The following is a 24834-nucleotide window of genomic DNA, read 5'->3' as shown; positions in this document are numbered from 1 at the left end:
ATATGCTCATTGTTTAGTTTTTGATTTATGTCTTTGTAAGGTAAGGAGTTATGCAAAGTGCTTAATCTTAACCACCGTGCTTTACTCATTTCACTTTATTTCCAGTAAGCTTTCTTAAACTCTAATTAGTATGTCTACAACCTGTTTATGAATGATGTGATTAGATTAGATTATGAGAACACGCAGTCCTCTTTTATTGTCATTTAGTAATGCATGCATTAAGAAATGATACAATATTCCTCTGGTGTGATATCACAGAAACACAGGACAGACCAAGACTGAAATACTAACAAAACCACATCATTATAACATATAGTTACAACAGTGCAACAATACCATAACTTGATGAAGCACAGTAAAAAAGTTCAAAGTCTCTCCAAAGTCCCACATCTCATGCAGACGGGAGAAGGAAGAAAACTCTCCCTGCCATGCCCGACCACAATCCGACTCTGAGTCATCCGAAAACTTTGAGCTCTGATCACCTCTCCGACACCGAGTACCGAGCACCATCTCTATCCGAATGCTTCGACCTCAGCCTCGGTCACCAGCAGCAGGAAAAGCCGGGGATTTTGGGGCCTTCCCTCTGGAGATTCTCGATCGCACAGTAGTAACAGCAGAGAACTAGGCATTTCAGAAATTTCTCCCGATGTTCCTCTGCTTCTCTCATCTGTCTCCATCAAATCAGAATTGTCCACGGCCCCTATTTAACAGATACGATATCATTTTACCAGAGAGCTGTGTCGCGCTGCCATCTTCTCCTCACTCCTCCTATCAGCTATCTTACTCATAAAATATAAAATGTAATCAGCCATTTAGGATATAAACCATAATGCAGGTGTTTTCTAGGAAGTAAACTCTTTACAACCTTGTGCATTTGATCTTGGTGCTAATTGTCTTCATTCTACCTTTAGCATTAGACGTGTGGTATGGAATTAAATTGACTTTATTACTTACATCCCTCAAATACATGAGGAGTAAAAATCCTTATGTTACGCCGCCATTCAAATGTGCAATTATAGCAATTTATAATAAATGTTGTGAATGACAGGATGGTCAATATAACATTGAAATACAGTAGCATTGGCATGAATTAAACAGTCTGACTGGTGGAAGAAGCTGTCCTGGAGCCAGTTGGTCCTGGCTTTTATGCTGCGGTACCGCTTCCCGGATGGTAGCCCGTGGAATAGATTGCGGTTGGGGTGACTCAGGTCCCCACTGATCCTTCAGGACCTTTTTACACACCTGTCCTTGTAAATGTCCTGAATCATGGGAAGTTCACAACTACAGATATGCTGGGCTGTCGGCACCACTCTCTGCAGGGTCCTGCGATTGAGGGAGGTACAGTTTCCATACCAGGCAGTGATGCAGCCAGTCAGGATGCTCTCAATTGTGCCCCTATAGAAAGTTCTTAGAATTTGGGGAGCCATAACAAACTTCTTCAACGGTCTGAAGCAAAAGAGGCGCTGTTGTGCCTTTTTCACCACACAGCCAGTATGTACAGACCATGTGAGGATGTTTATGCCAAGGAACTTAAAGCTGTTCACCCTTTCAACCCCAGATCCATTAATGTCTGTGGACTCTATTCTCCTGTAGTCCACAACCAGCTCCTTTGTTTTTGCGACGTTGAGGGAGAAGTTGTTTTCTCCTGTGTCAGAGTGATGACTTCTTCTCTGTAGGCTGCCTCATTATTATTTGAGATTAGGCCAATCAGTGTAGTGTCGTCAGCAAATTTGATCAGCAGACTGGAGCTGTGGGTGATGACACAGTCATGGGCAGAGGAGAGGGAGCCCACTCTAACCACCTGCCAGCGATCTGACAGGAAGTCCAGGATCCAGCTGCACAAGGCAGGGTGAAGGCCGAGGCCTCTAAGCTTCTTGTCGAACCTGGAGGGAATTATGGTGTTGAATGCTGAACTGTAGTCCAAGAACTGCATCCTCACATAAGCATTCTTCTTGTCCAGATGTGTAAGGATGGCATGTAGAGCAGTGACTATTGCGTCGTCTATCGATGAGTTGTATCAGTAGGTGAATTGTAGGGGGTCCAGTTTGGGTGGTAGCAAGCTGCAGATATAGTCCTTGACCAGCCTGTCAAAGCATTTGCTTATTATTGAAGTGAGTGTGACAGGACGCCAGTCGTTCAGGCATGTTACCTTCGTCTCTTTAGGTACAGGGACAATGGTGGATGTTTTGAAGCAGGAGGGCACTCTACACTGGGAGAGGGAGAGATTAAAATTGTCTGTAAGCACAGCTGCCAGTTGTGCCACGCACATCCTCAGTACCCGCCCTGGGATGCCATCCGGTCCCGCAGCCTTGCGACTGTCCACCCGTTGGAAACACCTGCGTACTTTGGCTTCAGAGATGACCAAGCTGCTGGTCGCATCATCTGCAGGTCTCCTCAGCAGCTCTGTATTGGCTGCATCAAATCGGGAGTAAAAAGATTTAGCTCGTCTGGGAGAGAGGCATCGATGTTGGAAACTCCAGTGTGTTTAGCTTTGAAGTCTGCGACGGTGTGCAGACCTTGCCGTAAGCTGCATGTGCTGTTGGTAGAAAGTTAAGTCTGAATCTTGTCTCTGTATTGTTGTTTCGCTGCCTTGCTGACTCTCCACAGACCGTAGCTGCGTTTCTTGAGCTCTAGCTGATTACCAGCAACGTTACTCTGTCTCACACGGTAAGTGCTGCTCGCACGGAACAGCTATAGCACTAAGGAATATAAATAGCTTTCTTTGTCTTGTCCTTCGTCTATTCTAACTTTAGTGCACTCCTGTTAGTATTAAATTATGGAGTGAATTCTAAGATTAAACTCTGTTTCTTATACGCTTTTGTCAGCAAACTGTCAGTGGATGATGTGTAGCAAAGACGGCTGCAGTGTGTTTTCACTGGCACTCCTGGCTGCTAAATATTGATATTAGCTGATTGAATGCAGAAATAAACCTCAAGGGACTATATGGTTAAGTAAAACCCAAATGATTTCTAAGTTTTTTTCCCCTTATGACATAGAAGGTGGCCATTCAGCCCAAGATGATCCCTGCTCTCTTCAATTCTTTTCACCCATTTATTTCCTTGTGATCTATTCTTTCTCACATGCTCATCAACTCCAACTCCAACTCCAACCCTATTCTCCTACTACTAATTTATACTTGAGGTAATTAATAGTAGCCAAGTACCCTATCAACATCTGTGTCTCTGGGATGAGGAAGAAAACCCAGTTAGTGACAGGGAGTTCGTACAAACTCTTCACGAAAGCACGAGAAGACAGGATCAAAGCTCAGTGGCTGCAGCTCCCAGCATGGATTCATTTACTTACTTTATCTTTCTAAGAAGGAACAAATGACGATGAAGAATACACTCTTGTGTAAATGACAGCGAATGCTTTATTATATGCTCAGATGAACTTGCAGTGCTGTGTGAATGAGTGTCTGCATGAAGAATACACTTTGGAAGCTATCTTGTGCAAGACTAGAACAATTACTTCAATCAAACTATTTCTTCTTTACAATAAATTTTGTTTATTATGATGATTATCCATGTGGAATGAAAGTACAACGACCTCCCTTCTCCATGAATCACAATCCAGCACTCATGCTCTTGAAATATTTCCCTAACTCTTAATGAATTGTAAAGTTTTGTTTTGTCAGGAAGAAGTGCGTAATATTAATACAAAACTAATAGTTCTGAGACTAAATGTTATAAGAATAGGCGAATAGTGAAAGTGAAAATGTGGTGTTATGTTTGTTCTTTAACAAAGAAAGCCTTTGCATTGGTAAAAATGCTGGAACTATTTTATTTACAGAATGGCTTCAGGTCAACCACATTTTTACTTGGAACCTTCAGCTTGCCGAGAGTGTGTGTTAGTGTCTGCGTCCCGTTCATCAATGTCACTTTCAGTTTCAGGTGAACCACCTGCATTGCACACTGGGAACTGAAGTTCTGCAGATAACACGTAGCTGAAAGACTGGTGTAGAAGTGGAGACTGAATTTATATCAGACACAGGTATCATCACTACTGTGACAACTTTCTGCATCTGAACCAGAGAGGATTCCTTTTAAGTGACAGGGATTTAATAACAATATTTTAAGGCAGGGGTTCCCAGCCTTTTCTTATGCCATGGACCAATACCATTAAGTAAGGTGTTAGTGGACTCCAGGTTAGGAACTGCTGTTTTAAGGTATGAACAACAAGGATCAACCTTATTTACCATATGCATTTACATGTACCACAAATTTGCTGTGTTGTGTGATGCAAGATGCAGCAAAAAAAAATCAAGTTATATAAGAAGTAAAGTTTCGAGCTGAAAGTACAGATAGTGAATAAAATGTTCTTGAATGCCACCATATGTTTATAATGTAAACAGCTTTATCAAAAGTGGTTTTAAGTGCTTACAGTGCAGTGACTGGGGGGAGAGGGTAATAGGTAAAGGGGCCAAGGGGACCTAACTAGAACGGTTGATCAGATTAACTGCCTGGATGAAGAAACTTTTAAAATGGCATTATGTTTTTGTTTTAATAGCTTCATAGTGCTTTCAAGAAGGGAGCTTTTGGAAAAGCCATTTGCTGAGTGGGTAGTGTCCACAATAATTTTCCTGCTTGCTTCTTTTTCCGGGTCACATACAAGTCCTGCAGTGATGGTAGTCTGCAGCCAATGACCCAATGTTTCGCTGTAGAGTTCGTTTATTGTGAGAGGATGCTGCAGCAATCCAGACAGTAATGGCTGATGTGGGGATGCTCTGTACAATGGCAGTGTAGAATAGTACCAGTATGTTCTGGGAAATGTGGAATTTTACCAACTTCCACAAGAAGTACATCTTCGGCTGAGCCTTTTTGTTATTGAAGGAGATGTAGTTCTCCCACGTGAGGTCCTGCAAAATAATGATGGCCAGGAATCTGAATGTTGGAATGGTGCTCCCTGCAGTATTGCTAATGATGAGTAGGAAGAGAGGAGACACATTTCTCCTGAAGTTGTTATGAATAGTGGCAGTTTTGAGGGCATTCAGTTCCAAATTGTTGTGATTGCACCAGGACATTAGTTTGCTTACTTTCTAGTAGTACTTGGATCTGTAGCCTCTGGTGGTTAGTCCAATGACAGTGGTGTTGTCTGCACACTTTATCAGCTGGACTAATGGATCTGTGGAGACACAGTCATTAGCGTGTAGAAAAAATAGGAGAGGGCGGGAACACGCTCCTGAGGCATACCACTGCTGACTGGGTGGGATCTGGAGATGGACTTGCCTAGTCTCACAAACTGCCTCCTGTCAGTGAGGAATCTTGTGATCCACCTGCAGATGGGACCTAGAGTGTTAAGTTTGGAGAGTTTCTCTTGCAGAAGATCATGGATGATGGTTTGAAATCAACAAAGAGAATCCTGTCATGTGTACTGGGGAATCGAGGTTTTGTAGAATGAAATCTAGACTGGTAGTAACTTGCATCATCTACAGCACAGCAGCAGTCCCCAACCTTTTTTGCACCGCAGACCAATTAATGACAATATTCTTGCGGACCGGCCGACCCGGGGGTGGGGGGGTGTAGGGTTGTGTTTACCCTGAGAAGACTACCATGGCAATGAAGCCTTGTGCGGGCACCAGTGCGCATGCGTGACTTGCGCGTGCATGTACGTGCCGATTTTTTTCTACAAATTGTTTTTGGCGATTCTGTTCTGGGGGCGTGGGATGTTAATCATGACCAGAATATAGGTGATAAGAACTATAAGTTACTTATAAGTGGCTAATACACTCAAATTCATTTCTAAAAGGGTTTGTCTTAACGAATTTAATATTAAACACAGCGCATATTTTCCTTGCATAAATGTAGTGATAAATCACTTATAACTCAATAGCATCATAACATTTTAAGTAACGTTTGGATATTAAACACACAGCACATATTTTCACCGTATGAACATATGAAATCATTGCAACACACCAATATCGCTGAATCAGTGGGAGCCCTGGGCTTGTTTCCCTGTAACAAGACGGCGCCATCGAGGGGTGACGGGAGACAGCGATACTCGAAGGGGGTTCCTTATGTCCAGTCTATTCCGCAATTTAGTTTTCCCGTACATTCATCGCAGAGATATGTCGGAAATGGAAGCAACGTTTTCAGTGCTTTCGTGGCTATCAGGATATTTAGCCTTGACTTTGATCCAGAATGCCGGCAGAGATGTTATGTCAAACATACTTTTCAGCCCGCCATCATTTGCAAGCTGGAGGAGTTGATCTCCTTCCCGCGCTGACATGAATGATGCGCGGTAATGATCTCACATGCGTAATGACCTTTCGTGCATTCAAGCTCAACAGTGGGCGTGACAGGGAATGAGGAAAGGTGCAGCTGACTCATATCGCCAAATCATATCGTCAAATCATATCGTTTCCTCGCGGCCCGGTAGCACATGCTTTGCAGCCCGGTACCGGTCCATGGCCTGGTGGTTGGGGACCACTGATCTACAGATCTGGTGCTCTGTAGGCGAACAGCAGATCTAGAAAATTTTGAGTTATGGATTTAGGAAATGACATGATCAACCTTTCAGAAGTCTTCATTATGACTGAAGTGCGTGTAACTTGACTGTTGTCATGAGTCCCGTGATCTTTGATTTTTTTTTGGCGGGGAGGGGGTGTCTGGAATAATAACAGAATACTTGAAACATGCTGAACCAGTGCATAGTTAGGGAGACTGACTGAAAATGTCTGCGAAAACTGTAGATAGCTGGTTAGCACAGTGTTTAAGGATGGCAGAGGAGAAGGAATTGGGGCCTGCAGCCGCCTTGGTATTTTTCTTGCTGAAAAACTTTCTCAGCCCCCTTCCTTGATGACAAAGGGCAGACAAAGATCAAAGGGCTGAATGGGCAGTCGAGGGGGTTTTTGAAGTGTGATCTGCAAATCAAATATGCAATAGAACTCATTCAACCAGTTTGGGAGGAGTGGGATTAGCAGGGCAAGGTGTAGTTGGTAATGAACTGATAACTTTTCCAGACTGAAGAACATTCTTTTGCAGAACACTAGTTTTCCAGCTTGACTGAATATTGGTATGGAAGCATATTGATGAAATTTAAATTCAGACATAGTAAAAGTAAACTTAGTTCAACTATTATAGTGGAAGCTATGAAGTAAACCAAGCTCATTAAATTAAAACAGGCTCATTGAACTATCAGGAGTTCAGGAATATACATTGCAGCCAAATAAAATAGGAAGCGGTTAACTTGGTGAAGATCCCAAATTACTAAAGTTGTAACTCTTTAACTGGCACCCTTGGGATTTAACTGATGCCAGAACACAGAAATTGCCCCTCAATCATCTTCCTCTGAGCATCAGAATTTTTTTTTTAAATGCTATGCTTTTAAACTCCTCCAGGTTACATAAGTGTTCTGACAATTATCTGTAACCCAAAGTTTCCCTATGTCAGAAAAACAATAAGCTAAGATTGCAAAAATTTCACTGGTAAATTAATTAGCCACACATTTAGGTTAGTTAATTTTAGATCTCAGATCTTATTTAGAACCAGTTAATTAGTACTGACAAGGGCTACAGGTTCAAAACGTGCCAAATCACAGGAGTTATTTATTTACTTACTTAGATACAGTGCGAAGTAGACACTTCTGTCCCTTCGTGCCATGCTGTCCAGCAACCCCCGATTTAACCCTAGCCTAATCTCAGGCTAATTTACCTACCAACTGGTACATCTTTAGATTGTGAGACGAAACCAGAGCACCCTAAGGAAACCCAAGTGGTCACGGGGAGAACGTGCAAACTCCTTACAGACAGCAGAGGGAATATGGACCACGGAATGTCAACCTGTAGAATTTAGTGACATGGTCAAAGAGAGGAACAACCAGATGACGTATTTGTACTATTAGAGAGAGCATTGTTAATTATTAAAAAGCATGTGCAACTGCACAGAGTGCAGGTGGATTGTAATGAATAGTAAAGGCCAGTGGGGTGTTCACTGACCTGGAAGAATGCAGGTCAGTTACATGAGGAATGTTAGCAAAGATGGGAGGACATGTTTTTAATCATAAAAACAGAGAGGAATCGTTGCTAGACCTAATAATAAGAGAACCAATAAAGGTGAGGGAATTATACACAGATCACCTAGGCAATAACAATAAAGTATTAAAAAGATTGAGAAAGCGCAGGAACCAAAGTAATTTTGATGGGATGAAAATGGACCAAGGAACAAAAATCAGAAATATGGACATTTAAAATGAAAGTCAATGCCATTCAGCTGATATATTCTTCAATGCTTTAAATAAATCCAACGAACTAGCAAAGAGTGAAACACCAAAGGCAAATTAAGCAGAAGAAACAAAGTCAAAGCTAAATTTATGCTGAAGCACTGAGCACTCGTGCAATAAAACAGCAGATAGCAAAAGAGAATCCAAATTTGGGGGAAAAAATAAAAAAGAAGGGAAGTTATTAAGTAAATAGCAGGGCCCCAGGGTGTGCTGTAGAATAGAAGGTACATAGTTGTATAGTTCTATGAAAAAAGGGTTGCAGGTAGACAGGCTGGTATAGGAAGGATGTCATTAAACTGGACAGCATGCTAAGAAAGATCTACAGGAATGTTTGGAATTGCATTCTCTGGAGCAGAAAACTGGGGCCACAAGTAGACTGGATTGTGAATGTCAGAACAAATATAACAAGTCACTGCATTGTAAGTAGTTTGTTTTGCTCAAAGTAAAAGGAAATGGAAGGTGATATGCTGTAGTGATTGCTGATGGTGTGCACCTGCGTTGGGATTGGGTTTCAGCTCAGGATCTTTTTGGTGCCATGCACTTTAATTTCAATAATCTTCAATAGGTGCCTGATGGAAAAATTATTCATCATGATGTCGTCAGTTGACTTGTGCTTCAGTGCATGTACATCTGTTACCTTTCTGCCCGGCTCACTTATTTAAAAATAAATATATACAACTACATGAACAACCTAGTCAATTAATCTGCAGCTGTATTTCATTCTTATTTGATTTTTCTTAATTTGTATTGTAAAGTAATGTCATTCCCATTCCTTGCACTACAATGCTGGGAAACTGAAATTTTTAAATGTATGTAAATCATTTTTGGCCTTTCACACTTGTTAATACACTTGTCAATCAGAAGAATTTTAACTATGAACAAATTTAATACAAATGTGAAATGTGCCAAAAACTTGTTTGAGATTCAGAACTACGGAATGTTATTTCCTGTACACAAGTGTAAAGGAGAATGAAGTTATTGTTACTCCAGATCTGATGTAGCCCAAAATGTTAGTGATTTTTGGGTTTAACATAGAATATAGGATAGTACAGCACAGTACAGGCCCTTCGGCCCACAATGTTGTGCTGACCCTTAAATCCTGCCTCCCATATATAACCCCCCACCTTAAATTCCTCCATATATCTGTCTAGTAGTCCAGGGGTCCCCAACCATTTTTGCACCACGGACTGGTTTAATATTGATAATATTCTTGCGGACTGGCCGACTGGGGGGGGGGGGTGGGGGGGGGGAGTGGTTGTTCAAGTAGGGTTAAACTCACCTCGGCATGTCTTTTACAGTTAGGGTTGGCAACTTTCTCACTCCCAAATAAGGGACAAAAGTAGCAGTCAAATACAGGACACTTGTGTTTACCCCGAGAAAGACTACCATGACCATGAAGCCTTGCGTGGGCACCTGTGTGCACATGCATGACGTGTGCATATGTGACGTGCGTATGCGCATACGTGCTGATTTTTTTCCACAAATCGGTTTTGGCTTAATCTTCCCGACTATACTGTACATACATTATTTCTACTTTATGTAGGCTGTGTATTTATCATATCATTCCTGCTTTTACTATATGTTAGTGTTATTTTAGGTTTTATGTGTTACTTGGTATGATTTGGTAGGTTATTTTTTGGGTCTGGGAACGCTCAAAAATTTTTCCCATATAAATTAATGGTAATTGCTTCTTTGCTTTACGTCATTTCGGTACGAGAGGTTTCATAAGAACGCTCTACCTTAGCGGGGGAAATATGGGACGAGGGCAATCCCCTATGGGACAAACCAATTTAGCTCGATATATGGGATGTCCCAGCAAATACGGGACAGTTGCAACCCTATTCAAGTTCAACAGTGTGTGACAGGGAATGAAGAAAGGTGCAGCTGACTCATATCATTTCCTTGTGGCCCAGTAGCACATGCTTTGCGGCCTGGTAGTTGGGGACTGCCGTAGTAGTCTCTTAAATTTCACTAGTGTATCTGCCTCCGCCACTGACTCAGGCAGTGCATTCCAGGCACCAACCACTCTCTGAGTAAATCTCCTCTGTACCCTTTCCAATGCTTCCACATCCTTCCTATAGTGAGGTGACCAGAACTGGACACAGTACTCCAAGTGTGGCCTAACCAGAATTTTATAGAGCTGCATCATTACCTCATGACTCTTAAACTCTATCCCTCAATTTATGAAGGCTAACACCCCATAAGCTTTCTTAACTACCCTAACTACCTGTGAGGCAACTTTCAGGGATCTGTGGACATGTAACCCCAGATCCCTCTGCTCCTCCACACTACCAAGTAACCTACCATTTGCTTTGTACTCTGCCTTGGAGTTTGTCCTTCCAAAGTGTACCACCTCACACTTCTCCAGGTTGAACTCCATCTGCCACTTCTCAGCCCACTCCTGCATCCTATCAATGTCTCTCTGCAATCTTCGACAATCCTCTACACTATCCACAACACCACCAACCTTTGTGTCATCTGCAAACTTGCCAACCCACCCTTCTACCCCCACATCTAGGTCGTTAATAAAAATCATGAAAAGTAGAGGTCCCAGAACTGATCCTTGTGGGACACCACTAGTCACAACCCAACATATTCCCTCCACCACAACCCTTTGCTTTCTGCAGGCAAGCCAATTCTGAATCCACCTGGCCAAATTTTCCTGGATCCCATGCCTTCTGACCTTCTGAATAAGCCTACCCTATGGACCCTTGTCAAATGCCTTACTAAAATCCATGTAGATCACATCCACTGCACTACCCTCATTTATATGCCTGGTCACCTCCTTAAAGAACTCTAGCAGGCTTGTTAGACACGATCTAGGATGTTTTGGACATATACATTTAGCAATTGACTTTGGCTATCAGTCTTCACATCCTGGAAATGTTTTGTGGATTTAATTTGGAGTGCAGCTCTGAACAATGTGTTCCTAAAAGCTGTGAATCCCAGTCCAGACAATGCTGATTAAAATTCGTTTGGATGTCTTTGCTGTGGATGTGAATCAGGAGGTGTGAAGGTTGTATGTAGGTTCAGAGAAAGCATTGTCCACACATTGTAAATATGGAGTTGCCTTTGATGTTAGGCACATAAAATATCAAACCCTGTGTTGGGCTAGCAGACCTTTCCACCGAAAGCGTCTCCATATGATGCCAGCTTTACCTTGTTTTGTCAAATAAAGAAGCTGCTTTGTACCTACCAGTAATTTTCTCCAGTGGCTTCATTCAAGCAACAACACAAAATAACTGCAAAAGGTAAAGATCACAATAAATATAAATACATGAGATAGCTTGTATATCTTGATTTATATGTCCGTAAAGTGACGCTAGGCTGCATGTAAGGTGACTGACAAGTGATACGTATTAAAGTAGTGGTGCAGTTGATCAGACTTGCTGCTTGGGGAAAGTAACTGTTTATGAATCTGGTGGTTCTGGCATGAATGTGACAGTCTCTCCCTGACAGGAGTGGGACACATGGTCTATGAGCAGGGTGAGTGGCATCCTTCATGATTACTGGCCCCTTTCTCAGCAGCTTTCTTCATATATATCTTTGATGGCAGGTAGGCTGGTGCAGGTGATACGAAGGGCAGTTTAGACTATCTGTTGAAGAGCCTTCCTGTCTGCCACAGTGCAGTTTCCAAACCAAACAGTGATGCAGCCTGTCAAGATGCTCTCTACTGCACATCTGTAGATGACATGGGTATGGATATGCATAATCCAGCTCTCTTCAGCCTCCTGAAAGTAGAGGTGTTGGTGAGCTTTCTTGATTGTGTAGGATGTGTTCTGGAATCATGATCGGTTATGCGAGATGTGCACTCTTAGGAGTTTAGATAGATACTTTATTGATCCTGAAAGAAATTACAGTGTCATAGTAGCATTACAAGTGCACAGATACACAAGTATTAGAAGCTACTTGCAATTTCCACTGCCATGCCACCAATGGGAAGAGGAATGTGATTGGTGCGAGTTCTGCTGAAGTCAATAACTATCTCCTTTGTCTTATTGACATTAAGGAAGAGGTTATTTTCCTGACTCCAGGCTGTAAGCTCTTCCACATCCTCTTTACAGCTGTCATAGCATATCCAGTGATATACCAATGGTATAATACTCTGAAGCACAGTTGGGGTTCGGCGTGGACGGTTACTTGTGCAGTCAGAATTATTAAATTGCTTTGACAATCTAGGGAATTATAATACATTGATGAGTAATAGTGACTTCAGGAATATTACGTTCCTTAAGATTGTTATAACTGCGAGTGGTAATGGGAATAAGCTCCCATTATCTATTAAATGCTCCCAGTGGTGTGCGTCTCAAATAGCCTCTGATAACCAGTCTAGTTCCTGGCCTTCATATGTGGCTTAGCTACTGAGCCTGGCAGAGCCGTTTCTACTGACAGGAGAAGGGGCAAAGGTGGCCCTTAAAATGAGTTGCTTCGGACAGATGGGACTCACCAGCTGTAGTTGGCAACTCATCTGGGAGAAGGAAAACTCTGATCTCAAACCTCCGCTACCTTGCGACTATACCCACGTGTCAGGAAAATGCTGGTGTAAACCCAAAGGAAAAATCCAGAGCTGGAGACCCTAAGGCAGTCCTAAGCTGAGTTCAACACTGACTGGCAGCTCCTGCGATGCTGCTGACGCCAAACTGTATCAGAGTCCGCTGTTCCTTTGGACTCATCAGCTGCATGGAGAGGGGGAGCCTGCTACATTGCCAAAAGTTCACCCTCCATATTGTACAGCCTAGACTTGTGTATCGTGGGATACAACATCCATTGTCAACCCTGACTAGTGGAGGGCCTTGGGTAATCCTATAAAGTAGGCTATATCAGATCGGCCAGAAAGCAACTTTAAATTAAAATTGGAAGATTTTGAAAGCTTGAGGGTTAAATTAGTGGCTAAATTAATAATGCATTATATCATTTCCTCTTAGAACAATAATTGGGGGGTTTTACCATCTGTTGGAATTGTTCTGGTCAAAGGTATATTGGTCTGTGTTAAAAGTTGATGAGCAAAGCTAGAATGGAAGTCAAATATTATATTACAGATTGGGTGCTATGGTAGTGTGGTGGCTAGCCTAGCATTATTACAGCTCAGGGCACTGGAGTTCAGAGTTCATTTCCAGCATCCCTTGTAGGGATTCTCTGTAATCCTCTCCACGGAATGTGTGTATTTTCTTTCGGTGGCTCTGGTTTCCTCCCACAGTCCAAAGATGTACCGGGAAGGTTAATTGGTCATTGTAAATTGTCCTGTGAATAGGTTAGGGTTAAATCTGTGTTTGCTGGGCTGGAAGGGCCTATTCTATGCTGTATCTCTAAAAGGAAATAAATAAGAAAATTAAAAAGGGAATAGGATTGTAGATTGTGATTGTAATGTAGATCAGGCTTGTGCTTCTGAATGAGTCCCCCTAAATCTCAGTTAACTGCTGCCAAACTTTGACATTAGCTTGTTTTGTGAATTTCGACAAAACTGGAATGAAGTTGACAGTTCAGATGTTTTTTTTCACCTCATTAGTCATCTAACCTTTGATGTTGCTCTTTCTAAATAGCCATTCTCTCCACTGGTTCACTGATTCTTCTGAATTCTCATGAGAAAATAATATCAATAATTCAACAGGTTATCTATTCATATTTGTATTTCATTCCTTGGACCTCACAAGTAAATGCTGTACTTTGCCCCTCCTGAGGCTTATTTTATCCTCTTTGTAACAGGGTACTAAAACTTCCTCGAGGATGATTTTACATGAGTGATGCAAGCACGAGTAGGCCATTTACAAGTATAATATCAAAATGTGCCTAATGCAATGCAGCTGTCCTGAGAGCTCCAGCAACCAGAGTTGAATCCTAACTTCCGTTTTTTTCTGGGTGGAGTTTGCACATTCTCCCAGTGACTATGTAGCTCCAATTTCCTTCCACATCCTGAAATTACTGGCTGGTAGATTAATTGGCTGCTCTGAAGTGGCACTAAAATACTACTCTAAATGTAGGTGGCTTGAAGACAGAGATTGGGTTATGGGGAATGGAGTGGCTTTGAAAGCCATGTGCTGAATCACTATCTTCTATATTGTTATTACATATGAACTCTTTGTTCTTGCTTCACTATTCAGTAAGATCACGGATAGCTCTTTACCTCAGCAACACTGTCCTGCAGTAATCCCTTAAACCTCTTTTCTCTCCATATGTATGGGTTTACAGATGTTTGTCTCAAATATGGTTAGAGATTGAGTCTTCACGATTTTCTTGGTTAGAGAATTCCAAAGATGCACTATCCTCTGAGTTCAGAAACATCTTATTATCTCTGATCTGAATGATCAATTTTAATTTATGATTCCTAGTTCTAGAAACCTCTCCCAGATGAAACATCTGTCCTTGAATCAATTCTGTGAAGATCCTTTAAGAATTTTGTACATTTTACTGAGATCATCTCTCATTCAAGATTCAAAAGTGTACAGAAACAGTTTGCTTAATCCTTCCTTGTACTTCATACCTGCCATCCTGGGAATCACTCTGGTGTACCTTCATTATATTCCCTTTTAAAACCAGTATATCAGGTAGGGGGACCAGACCCGTAAATTACTGCTGTGTTCAAATCCTTTTGGGGTAAATTTCAATGTACAGGAACATTTAAGAAATACTGCAGATGCTAGTAATCTGAAACAGCGCTAGAAGAGTTTAGTATGTCAGGGAACATCGGTGGAAAGAAAAACATTCAGTAGTTTGGATATTGCAACCCTTATCTGACAAAGGGTCTAAGGCCTGAAGTGCTGACTGCTTCTATGTCCAAAATTGCTGCTTGACCTACTGCTAGCAATTTCTGTTTTGTCTCAGATTTCCTGCATGTGCAGTCTTTTTGAATTTTTTCATGCATGTTAGCCTTTCATGGAAGTGGGTTTGTGTACATGAGTAATGACATTTTATGACAATAACAAAGTATTTTCTATTTTCTACAAAGTATTTGATATTTGCTTCAAAGGTCAGCTTCCTCTTGGTTTTTCTAATTGCTTTGCTACGAGATTGAGAGGATGGATGTAGATAGGAGGAACTGTGAAATTTTCTCTTTTGGAAGGAAATTAAAAAAAACCTTCCATGTAGTAGGATCTGTGCCCTAGATCATGAGCTGGGAAAAGTCTTGTAAACAGATAAGGCAAGTAATTAGGAAAACTAATAGAATGTTAAAAGTTGCAATAAGAATCGAAGATATAACTAGGAAAAGTTGTGGTTCAATTGTACAGGACTTCGCTGAAACCACATCTGAAGTGTACCGTGTCATTCTCACAAATGCATGGGAAACAGTCCAGCCCTTGCTAGACTAAAACCTGGAATGTGCAGGTTTTCTTAAGAGAAAGACTGTAGAGGCAAGACTTGAATTAGCTGGAGTTTAGAAGAGTCAAAGCAGATTTGATTGAAACATAGTAGTTCCCAAACGGAATGCAAGGTGTTGTTCCTCCAACCTGAGTGTGGACTCTTCACGACAGTAGAGGAGGCCATGGACTGACATGTCGGATTGGCGATGGCGTTTTTCATAAGTAACAGGTTGGGAAGAGGTATAGTCCAGGTAGTAGTGAGAGTTGGTGGGTTTATAAAAAAGAGCAGTAGATAAGCTGACTATAGAGATAGAGACGGTGGGAGGGAGGTGTCAGAAATGGACCTGAGAGACCTTGGCAGGTTGAATGTAGAGAGGATATTACTCTTCTGGGAAAACCTAAAACTAGTGGTCTCTGTTTAAGAATGATTCATTTAAGGCAGAGATGAGATTTTATTTTTGTTTCATTCCTTGTTGTTGAAGGTTTTGAGATATTGTTTCAAGTAGTTTAGCCCACCTTCTTGGCCAATCCTTTGGAAACAGGGAGAATTGTTCCCACTCCAGCTCTTGGTTCTGAAATTTTTGTCACAGACATGACAGGAACTGCTTGATGGGGTGGGTGGAACTTGGAACTTTTATCAGAAGATGGTAGAAGTAGAGATTTTGACTTCTTTTAAGATAAAGTTAGATAAGCACTGATGAGCAGGTAGAGGTGGGGAGCTGTAAAAGTTACCACAGGTGGATGGGAACGTTACCAGATAGAAAGAAGTGTAGATGTGATGACAATGCTGCTCAGCACCAGCCTGTACTGACACTGGTTCTGTTGTGGACTCACTGGTAAATCGTGTATTTTGTATCTCTCATGAAGCTAAGGCGGTGACAAGAACCCAGTCAACGCAACATCAATAGTCAAGATGCAGATTGCGGACAACACTTATATATGACTACCTCTAGAGGCCAAACTCCAGATATTTACCAACTTGTCCACCGAAGCATGTGCAAGGATGAACTTTGCACATTTTACCTGCAAAGTAAATAATCTCCAACTGTCTTTCCCAGCCATACTAATATAATCATTAACAATGAAGAAACAAACAAGAGAAAATCTGCAGATGCTAGAAATCCCAAAAAAGGGTTTAACTCTACTTGTCTTTTTTTTCTCCGGTCCTGCTGAAGGGCCTTGGCCTGAAATGTCGACTGTACTCTTTTCCATAGATGTTGATTGGCCTGCTGAGTTCCTCCAGCGCTTTGTCTGTGTCACTGACAATGAAGCTTCATGATGAGATCCGAGAATGCTTCCCATTGTCTCAGGAGCCACTTCTCAGCAAAAGCAGGCATTGGTGATGAAAATCCCTATCAGTGTATCAACACAGTCTTTGGCTGTTGGAGGAAAGAGGGTGTTTGAGAACTGAAATTTCAATCCTGACACAAAAGTCACAGTTTACTGGGCAACATTGATACCTCTCCTCCCATAGGTTTCTTGGACATGGACTACCTGAAGCAGGTGTCTCAAAGCAATGGCAAGATACCACCATCAACATCTGCAAATTCCTCTTTGTCAACTGTTGGGATAAGTGAACCAGCATCAGTATCTTTTCTGGCCCAACCTCCCCAACATTGAGACTTAAAATAAATTCAGTCACCCCAGTTGGACTATTCTTAAGTTTGTCCTTGCCTTGTAGTGTACCATGCTGCTGCTGCGAAAAGCTAACTTTCATAGCAATTAATTCAAGCTGTGCTTGGACTGAAAAAAAATTTAAAAATGTCTCAACTCCCTTAAAAATGCAATATTCCCTCCGAATTCTTTGATCTTGACGACAAAAAAAGTGAAGGAGGAGTACTTAAGAAGGCAATAATTATCCTTACAAGAGAAGCACACAGGGAGCCCAAGACAGATAGTAGAAGGAGCTCATTGCTCAGCAAACCACTGATCCATCCAGCCAGAGAGCACTTCTTGTCTCAGCTATGACGAATCCTGAGAACCCAATGAACCAGTGTGGAATCCAATTTTCCTTCATCCCATTGGACTGGCTAAGAAGATGGATTGACTTGCTTGAAGCAGGATTTTTAAAACCCCAAGAACGGAATAAAATGGGACTGAGACCTCTTAAATCCAGCCCCACTGTTCTATATGACTGACTGAATTGCCCCTGTCCTCATTTCTTCTCTGTTTTAGGTCCCCATTGCCCTCAATTCCTGACCTTTCAAAAATTATATACCTCTGCTTTCAATACTTCTAAACAGCCAGTGTCCATTAGCCTCTTGGGCAGAAAATTCCAGTGATTCTCCAACCTCTGGAAGAAGAAATCATCATGAACAATGGTTTTAAAAGAAGAGCCCATCATCTTAAAATTCTATGCTCTCATTTGGGCTTGTATTTCATGAGTAAAAACAAACTCTGAATAATAAGTTCTCTGACTGTTTTGCACCCCTCTCTGATCATTTTACAATCTAAATGTCCTCCCTTCTGAAAACTAAGTCAAATTGAATTGTCACATGTATCGACATACAGTGAGAAACTTGTCTTGCACACTGTTCATAAAGATCAGACCATTAAGGCGCATTGAGGTAGAACAAGGTTAAATAATAACTGTGCGGAATAACGTGTAACAGCTACAGAGCAAGTGCAGTGCAGATAAACAATAAGGTGTGAGGTGCAATGAGGTAGATTATGGGGGTCAAAGGTCCCATCATCTTTCTACATAACTATTTGTTGGTCTTATAACAGTGGAGTTGGTTCTGTCCGTGAGCCTGGTGGTTATGTGCTTTTGGGTTTTTGTATCCTCTGCTCACCACAATGATCTTCTTCCTTTTAATGGTCTAAAGGTGTGGGATCCCTGAATAGCAACAGTTTGAAAGAGAGGGCAGGTTGAGAGCTTCTGGAGGAGCTTGCAGCTCTGAGGCACAGGACAGGAGATAAGTGTCAAGGACTGACATCACAGTATGTCGAAGGCAGGTAAAGTTATTGGTAATCATTTACATTGATATATTTATTAAATATGATTAAGTACATAACTAAACAATGAATAAATGCATATCATTCAATTGATGAAGTTTAATTTTGTATTCAGTCAGAGAGTTTAATGATAAGGCAGTATGTATCTGAAGGAGCAAAGTATTGAGGCAGCAGAATACAGAAGACCTACTATTATATCCAGAAAACCTACATGCATAGGGAGTGCTTCAGATTTTAAGATCTGAGAGCTTCAGCAATTATTAATATTTCTTGGGTGTATGTAAAAGACTGAGTTGTCCCTGGTTCTCGTCACACAGTGTAAGACTGTAAAGGCAAAGGGGGAATGGGTATCCACCAACGGACAATGAACGAACACAAAGAGATAAGGCAGAAGTCCTACTAAATCAATCTTGATGTCTAAGTATGCTTAATGCCCATCTGTATGCTGGTGAGAATGATAGTTCTGTAGCAAGGGCTTTTTTAGTTATATGGAAACACATAAAGTTTGTTGTGATGAGAGATTTTAACTTTCCTAATATTGATTGGCATCTCCTTAGTGCAAGGGGTTTAGATGGGGTGGAGTTTGTTAGGTGTGTTCAGGAAGATTTTCTGATGCAATACGTAGATAAGCCAACTAGAGGAGAGGCTGTACTTGATCTGGTATTGGGAAGTGAACCTGGTCAGGTGTCAGATATCTCAGTGGGAGAGCATTTTGGAAGTAGTGACCACAACTCTTATCTCCTTCACCATAGCGCTGGAGAGGGATAGGAGCAGAGATTTTGGGAAAACATTTAATTTGGGTGGGGGGAAATATGATGCTATTAGGCAGGAACATGGAAGCATAAATTGGGAGCAGATGCTGTCAGGGAAATGCACAGCAGAAATGTGGCAAATATTCAGGGAACACTTGCATGGAGTTCTGCATAGGTATGTTCCATTGAGGCAGGGAAAGCATGGTAGGGTTAAAGAACCATGGTGTACAAAGTATGTAGAAATTCTAGTTGAAAAGAAAAGCTTACAAAAGGTTCAAGAAACTAGGTGCTGTTAGAACTCTAGAAAATTACAAGGTTGCTAGGAAAGAGTTTAAGAATGGAATTAGGAGAGCCAGAAGGGGCCATGAGAAGGCCTTGGTGAGCAGGATTAAGGAAAACCCCAAGGCATTCTACAAGTATGTAAAGAGGAAGAGGATGAGCTGTATGACAATAGGACCAATCGGGTGCGATAGTGGAAACATGTGAATGGAGTCGGAGAAAGTAGCGGAGGTACATAATGAACACTTTGCTTCAGTATTCACCAGGGAAAAAGAATTGTGGGGATGACTTACAGCAGATGGAAACGCTTCAGCATATAGACATTAAGAAAAGAGGATGTGCTGGAGCTTTTGAAAAGCATTAAGTTAGATAAGTCACCGGGACCGGATAGATATTTATACCCCAGGCTACTGTGGGAAGTGAGAAAGGAGATTGCTGAGCCTCTTGTGATGATCTTTGCGTCACCAATAGGGATGGGAGAAGTACCAGAGGATTGGAGGGTTGCAAATGTTCTTCCCTTGTTCAAGAAAGGGTGTAGAGATAACTCAGGATATTATAGACCAGTGAGTCTGACTTCAGTGGTGGGTTAGTTGTTGGACAAAATCCTGAGAGACAGGATTTATGATCATTTGCAGAGACATGATATGATTAGGAATAGTCAGCATGGCTTTGTCAAGGGCAGGTCACTTGTTACAGGCCTGATTGAGTTCTTTGAGGATGTAACAAAACATATTGATGAATGTAGAGCAGTGGACGTAGTGTATATGGATTTCAGTAAGGCATTTGATACCGTTCCCCATGCAAGGCTCTTTCAGAAAGTAAGGAGGCATGGGATCCAAGGAGACCTTGCTTTGTGGATCCAGAATTGGTTTGCCCACAGAAGGCAAAGGTGGTTGTGGAGGTTCAGTCCTGACACAAAAGGCACAGTCTACTGGGCAACACTGATACCTGTCCTCCCATAGGTTTCTTGGGCATGAACTACCTGAAGCAGGTGTCTCAAAGCAATGGAAAGATACCACTATCAACATCTGCAAACATCTTCATGTCTGGTCACCTCACTACAGGAAGGATGTGGATACTATGGAGAGAGTGCAGAGGAGATTTACAAGGATATTGCCTGGATTGGAGGGCATACCTTATGAGAATGGGTTGAGTGTACTTGGCCTTTTCTCCTCGGAGTGACGGAGGATGAGAGATGACCTGATAGAGGTGTATAAGATGATGAGGGGCATTAATTGTGTGGATAGCCAGAGGCTTTTTTCCAGGGCTGAAGTGGCTAACACAAGGGGGAAGAGTGTAAGGTGCTTGGAAATAGGTACTGAGGGGATGTCAGGGGTAAGTTTTTCACACAGAGAGTGGTAGGTGTGTGGAATGCACTGACAGCGGCGGCGGTGGAAGCGGATACAATAGGGTCTTTTAAATGCCTCTTAGATAGGTACATGGAGCTTAGAAAACTAGAGGGCTATGCGCTAGGGAAATTCTAGGCAGCTTCTAGAGTGAGTTACATGGTTGGCACAACATTGTGGGCTGGAGGGCCTGTAATGTGCTGTAAATCTCTATATTCTATGCTTACAGTTATTTGCAAAGTTTCTTTATGAAAAAATGTAAGCATGAGCTTGGATTCTGTTTGTCTTTCCATATTAACCATGTGCAGTTTTGATTTTAAACCTTTCATTTCCTGTCATTTCTCTATGCTTATTTTGAATTGGCATTTTGTGGTTTGAGCTTATTGAAAAATGATCTCAATCTCAAATGTGCATCCCTCTACACACCATTTATTTGAGTTACTGTCGCCTCCCTGTCAACTTAAAACCAGTTTGGCCATTCTCCTCTGACTTCTCTTATTAGAAGGCATTTTCGTCCACCGATTTGCCGCTCACTGGATGTTTTGTTTTGCTTTTCGCACCATTCTGTGTAGACTGTAGAGACTGTTGTATGTGATGATCAGAAGATCAGCAGATTCTGAGATACTCAAAGCACCCCATCTTACACCATTCATGGTGCATGGTCAAAGTCACTTTGATTACCTTTCTGATGTTTGGTCTGAACAACAACTGAACTTCTTGACCATGTCTGCATGCTTTCATGCATTGAGTTGCTGCCACGTAATTGGCTAGTTAGAAATTTTCATTAATGAGGTGTAACTAACAAAGTAGCCATTGAGTATAAATGTTCAGTATGTATATTCATATTTTTCTTATTACAATTAATATTGGTCATCCTTTTTATAAAGGTGCATTTGAGGCTTTAAAGACAGAGCACAAGGGAAAATGTTAAAAACCAGCAAGGTATAGAATTATTAATATCAGTTGCAAAATTAATAAGTAGTGAAAGTTATAACACTATAATATTCAGTGTATTAATTCAGTGAAAGTAGTTTTTTCAGTATTATATTATTGTCCTTTACTTGCAATGTTATATTAATGATTTACATTAAAAAAATTTGTTGGAGCAGGAAATTAGAGGGTTTTAGAGAAAGGGAATATTAAAACGGGGATTTTGTAATGATCTGGACATGGAAGATAATTAATATTTTGGATAGCAATAATGTAAATACAATATTGAGAATGCTAACACATTAAAAGCATTCTGCTTGCACTTTGTAATAATGATGCAAATGCAAAAGTTGGGATTAATATGTGTAAGATAAATGAATTGGTGGTAAAGTACTTGTTAAACTGATTAATAAAATAGTTAAGGCAGAAAAGGAATATAATGGACAACAGCATTGGATATAATCTGGAATAAATGGGAATTGGATATAGCTCATTTGACAGAGAATGTTGATCTTCTGTACTTAACTGTTCCAGATCGGTTAAATATTATTACTAATGGTCACATCACAGTGTTTATGCCTAGGAAGGCAACTAAGGTGATTTTAAAAAGAATGTTTAGGAAGTGCAAATAGCTACAATGGATTTGTATAAATGGTAGCCTTAATAACCCTTAGTCAATGAAGTTATTCTAGGCAGAAATGCAGGTGATAGCTGTCAAATAAGGTAATGTGTAGTTTGGAAATCATAATGCTGTGGAGGAGAATAGATTATTACTAAGAACGTATCTGAAACAGCAGGTGCAGTCATAATGTGCCCTGCTTTCGTTATGCTAGATTCTCAATGCAGACTTAAAGAACTTTCTCATGTGAACTAGGCCAGATATCACCCTTTTGAGAGTAACATATAAAGGACAAGGAAAATTGTGTATAATATACTAAGGACATTCCGATTTAGGACGGCTCTACTAATTCTATCAGAACAGCAAACCAAAATCCAAAGCAGTGCTGTAAAAATTATGTTAGCACCAAACAATGGACTAAGAAGTTGGAACAAAATTAATGGAAATGAAAACCATATCCTGGTGGGATGACATATGAAGTGGGGGCAGCAATGGACCAATCTATCCATGGCTTTGCTTAGTGTCAACAGACTGATGTAATTTTGATCACAAGTAATAGTCACAGTAGTTTATTCAGTTGTTTGGAACAAAGCTGAAACAACACATGCCCTCGCTGTGCACACTTATCTCATTTATTGAAAAAATGAAGGCAAAGTTTTTGCAATAGAAGTATAAGTGCCACATGTAAGTGAGTGATCATTTAAGCTGAGGTTTGCACAATCAAAGGTGGGATTGCAGAATGGGAACATTTGGGAATTCAGCTAAGTCTATGAGAATGTACTACAAATTTGGTATTGGTTCATTATTGTCGCATGTACTAAGATACAGTTAAAGGCTTCTCTTGCATACTGTTTATAAGATTACATCATTACACTTTATGCATGCCTCACTAGTCAAATGGACCAGGAAAGAATATTATCTTAAATTTATTACTAATTAGGTCTAATGTTGAAAGATGTTGGAAGAGAAATAAATGTGTCAGTGAGGCAAAGGTGTTGGGAATTGTCTTCAGGTCGTGGACGAGATGGGGAAGACTGCCTCGAGAACAGCAGCTTGGGTTGGATAGACAATTACAAATTAGTAATCATGGTAAGGAGGGTGTTATGTGTCTTACAATTTAGATTTTTGACTGAGACATCTGAGGCACTCACAGAAAAAAAACAAAGTTTGTTTATGACAGATGTAGTTCTGAGTAACATTATACAAGCACAGAGCCTGTGAGCATGGAACTAAAAAGGGTGTATGAACAGGAGTTTTGAGCTGTATTGACAGTGTAACCCTTGAACAGACTTATGAGTGAGAGAGAGTACCCAGAGTTTTGAATTCCATGCACATTGCTAGCTCAAATGATGCTAGTAATGCATCATATTAAGGTGGGCTGTGAGTGCTTGTCAGTGTGCTGGTTTTTTGGGTACATAAGCTGGTAAATTGATATTATTGTCAGATGGACTGAAGTACATTGAAAAATTTGTCTTGCAGTTCATCCATACAGATCAATTTATGACAACTGTTCTTTGAGCTAGTACAAGGTTAAAACAAATAACAGTGTGGACTAACGTGCTACAATACAGAGAAAGTGCAGCACAGGTAGATGGTAAGGTGCAAGTATGTTACCATGGCAGCGTGACGGTTAGTGTAGCACTATTACAGTTTGGGGTGTTGGAGTTCGGAGTTCGGAGTTCAGTTCACCATCTGTATAGTGCTTGTGCTTCCTCCCTGTGAATGCATGGGTTTCCTCCGGGTGCTCCAGTTTCCTTCCTCCCACAGTCCAAAGATGTACTGATTGGTAGGTTAATGGGTCATTGCAAATTGTCCTGTGGTTAGGCTTGGGTTAAATAGGTGGGTTGATGAGCGGTGTAGCTCAATGAGCTGGAAGGTCCTGTTCTGTACTGTCTCCCTAAAGAAATAACTGTAGGTTGAGAAGTCAGCGTCCACTGTTATAGGACATTCAGGGGTTCTGTAGCAGTGGGACAGGGCTGTCCTTGAGACTGGTGATGCAATTTCAGGGTTTTATATCTTTTGCCCAATAGGAGGAGGGGAGAAGAGGGAGCATCCAGGATTCTCCATTTTCCAACATAATTGTGATTCTAATAGTTTCGCTGGAGAGAACTGCAGAATCGAGTTAGAGACATAAGCAAATGTTGGTAAGTGTGTGGCTTTTGGTTGGTATTTTGCCTCACTAGAGAGCCTGAATGAAGCAAGTCACTAACTGTGGAATATTTTGAAGGAACAAGATCCACCAAGGTCATAGTTCATTTTAGTACCAATGATACACTTAGAAAGAGAATGTTATAGTCATAGTCATAGTCATACTTTATTGATCCCAGGGGGAAATTGGTTTTTGTTACAGTTGCACCATAAATAATAAATAGTAATAGAACCATAAATAGTTAAATAGTAATATGTAAATTATGCCAGTAAATTATGAAATAAGTACA

At 41.1% G+C, this 24834-nt stretch overlaps 1 protein-coding gene across 5 annotated transcripts in view; it reads left to right on the top strand.

Annotated features, from left to right (window-relative positions):
* The window catches only part of il2 (interleukin 2), a 108075-nt gene that overhangs the window by 34175 nt on the left and 49066 nt on the right, over positions 1–24834 (top strand). The window contains exons 2-3 of one of the 5 annotated variants that reach the window (XM_072254743.1): positions 3885–3990; positions 24427–24540. The exons of 3 other annotated variants lie outside the window; for them this stretch is intronic. In XM_072254743.1, the coding sequence (XP_072110844.1) occupies positions 24535–24540 (6 nt within the window). In that variant the 5' untranslated portion in view covers positions 3885–3990; positions 24427–24534. The remainder of the gene's footprint in view (positions 1–3884; positions 3991–24426; positions 24541–24834) is intronic. One more of the 5 variants, XM_072254744.1, reaches the window with a different exon arrangement.

This window comes from Mobula birostris, chromosome 4, assembly GCF_030028105.1.
Source record: "Mobula birostris isolate sMobBir1 chromosome 4, sMobBir1.hap1, whole genome shotgun sequence".
NCBI lineage: Eukaryota > Metazoa > Chordata > Chondrichthyes > Myliobatiformes > Myliobatidae > Mobula > Mobula birostris.
This window is presented reverse-complemented; position numbering and strand designations above follow the sequence as displayed.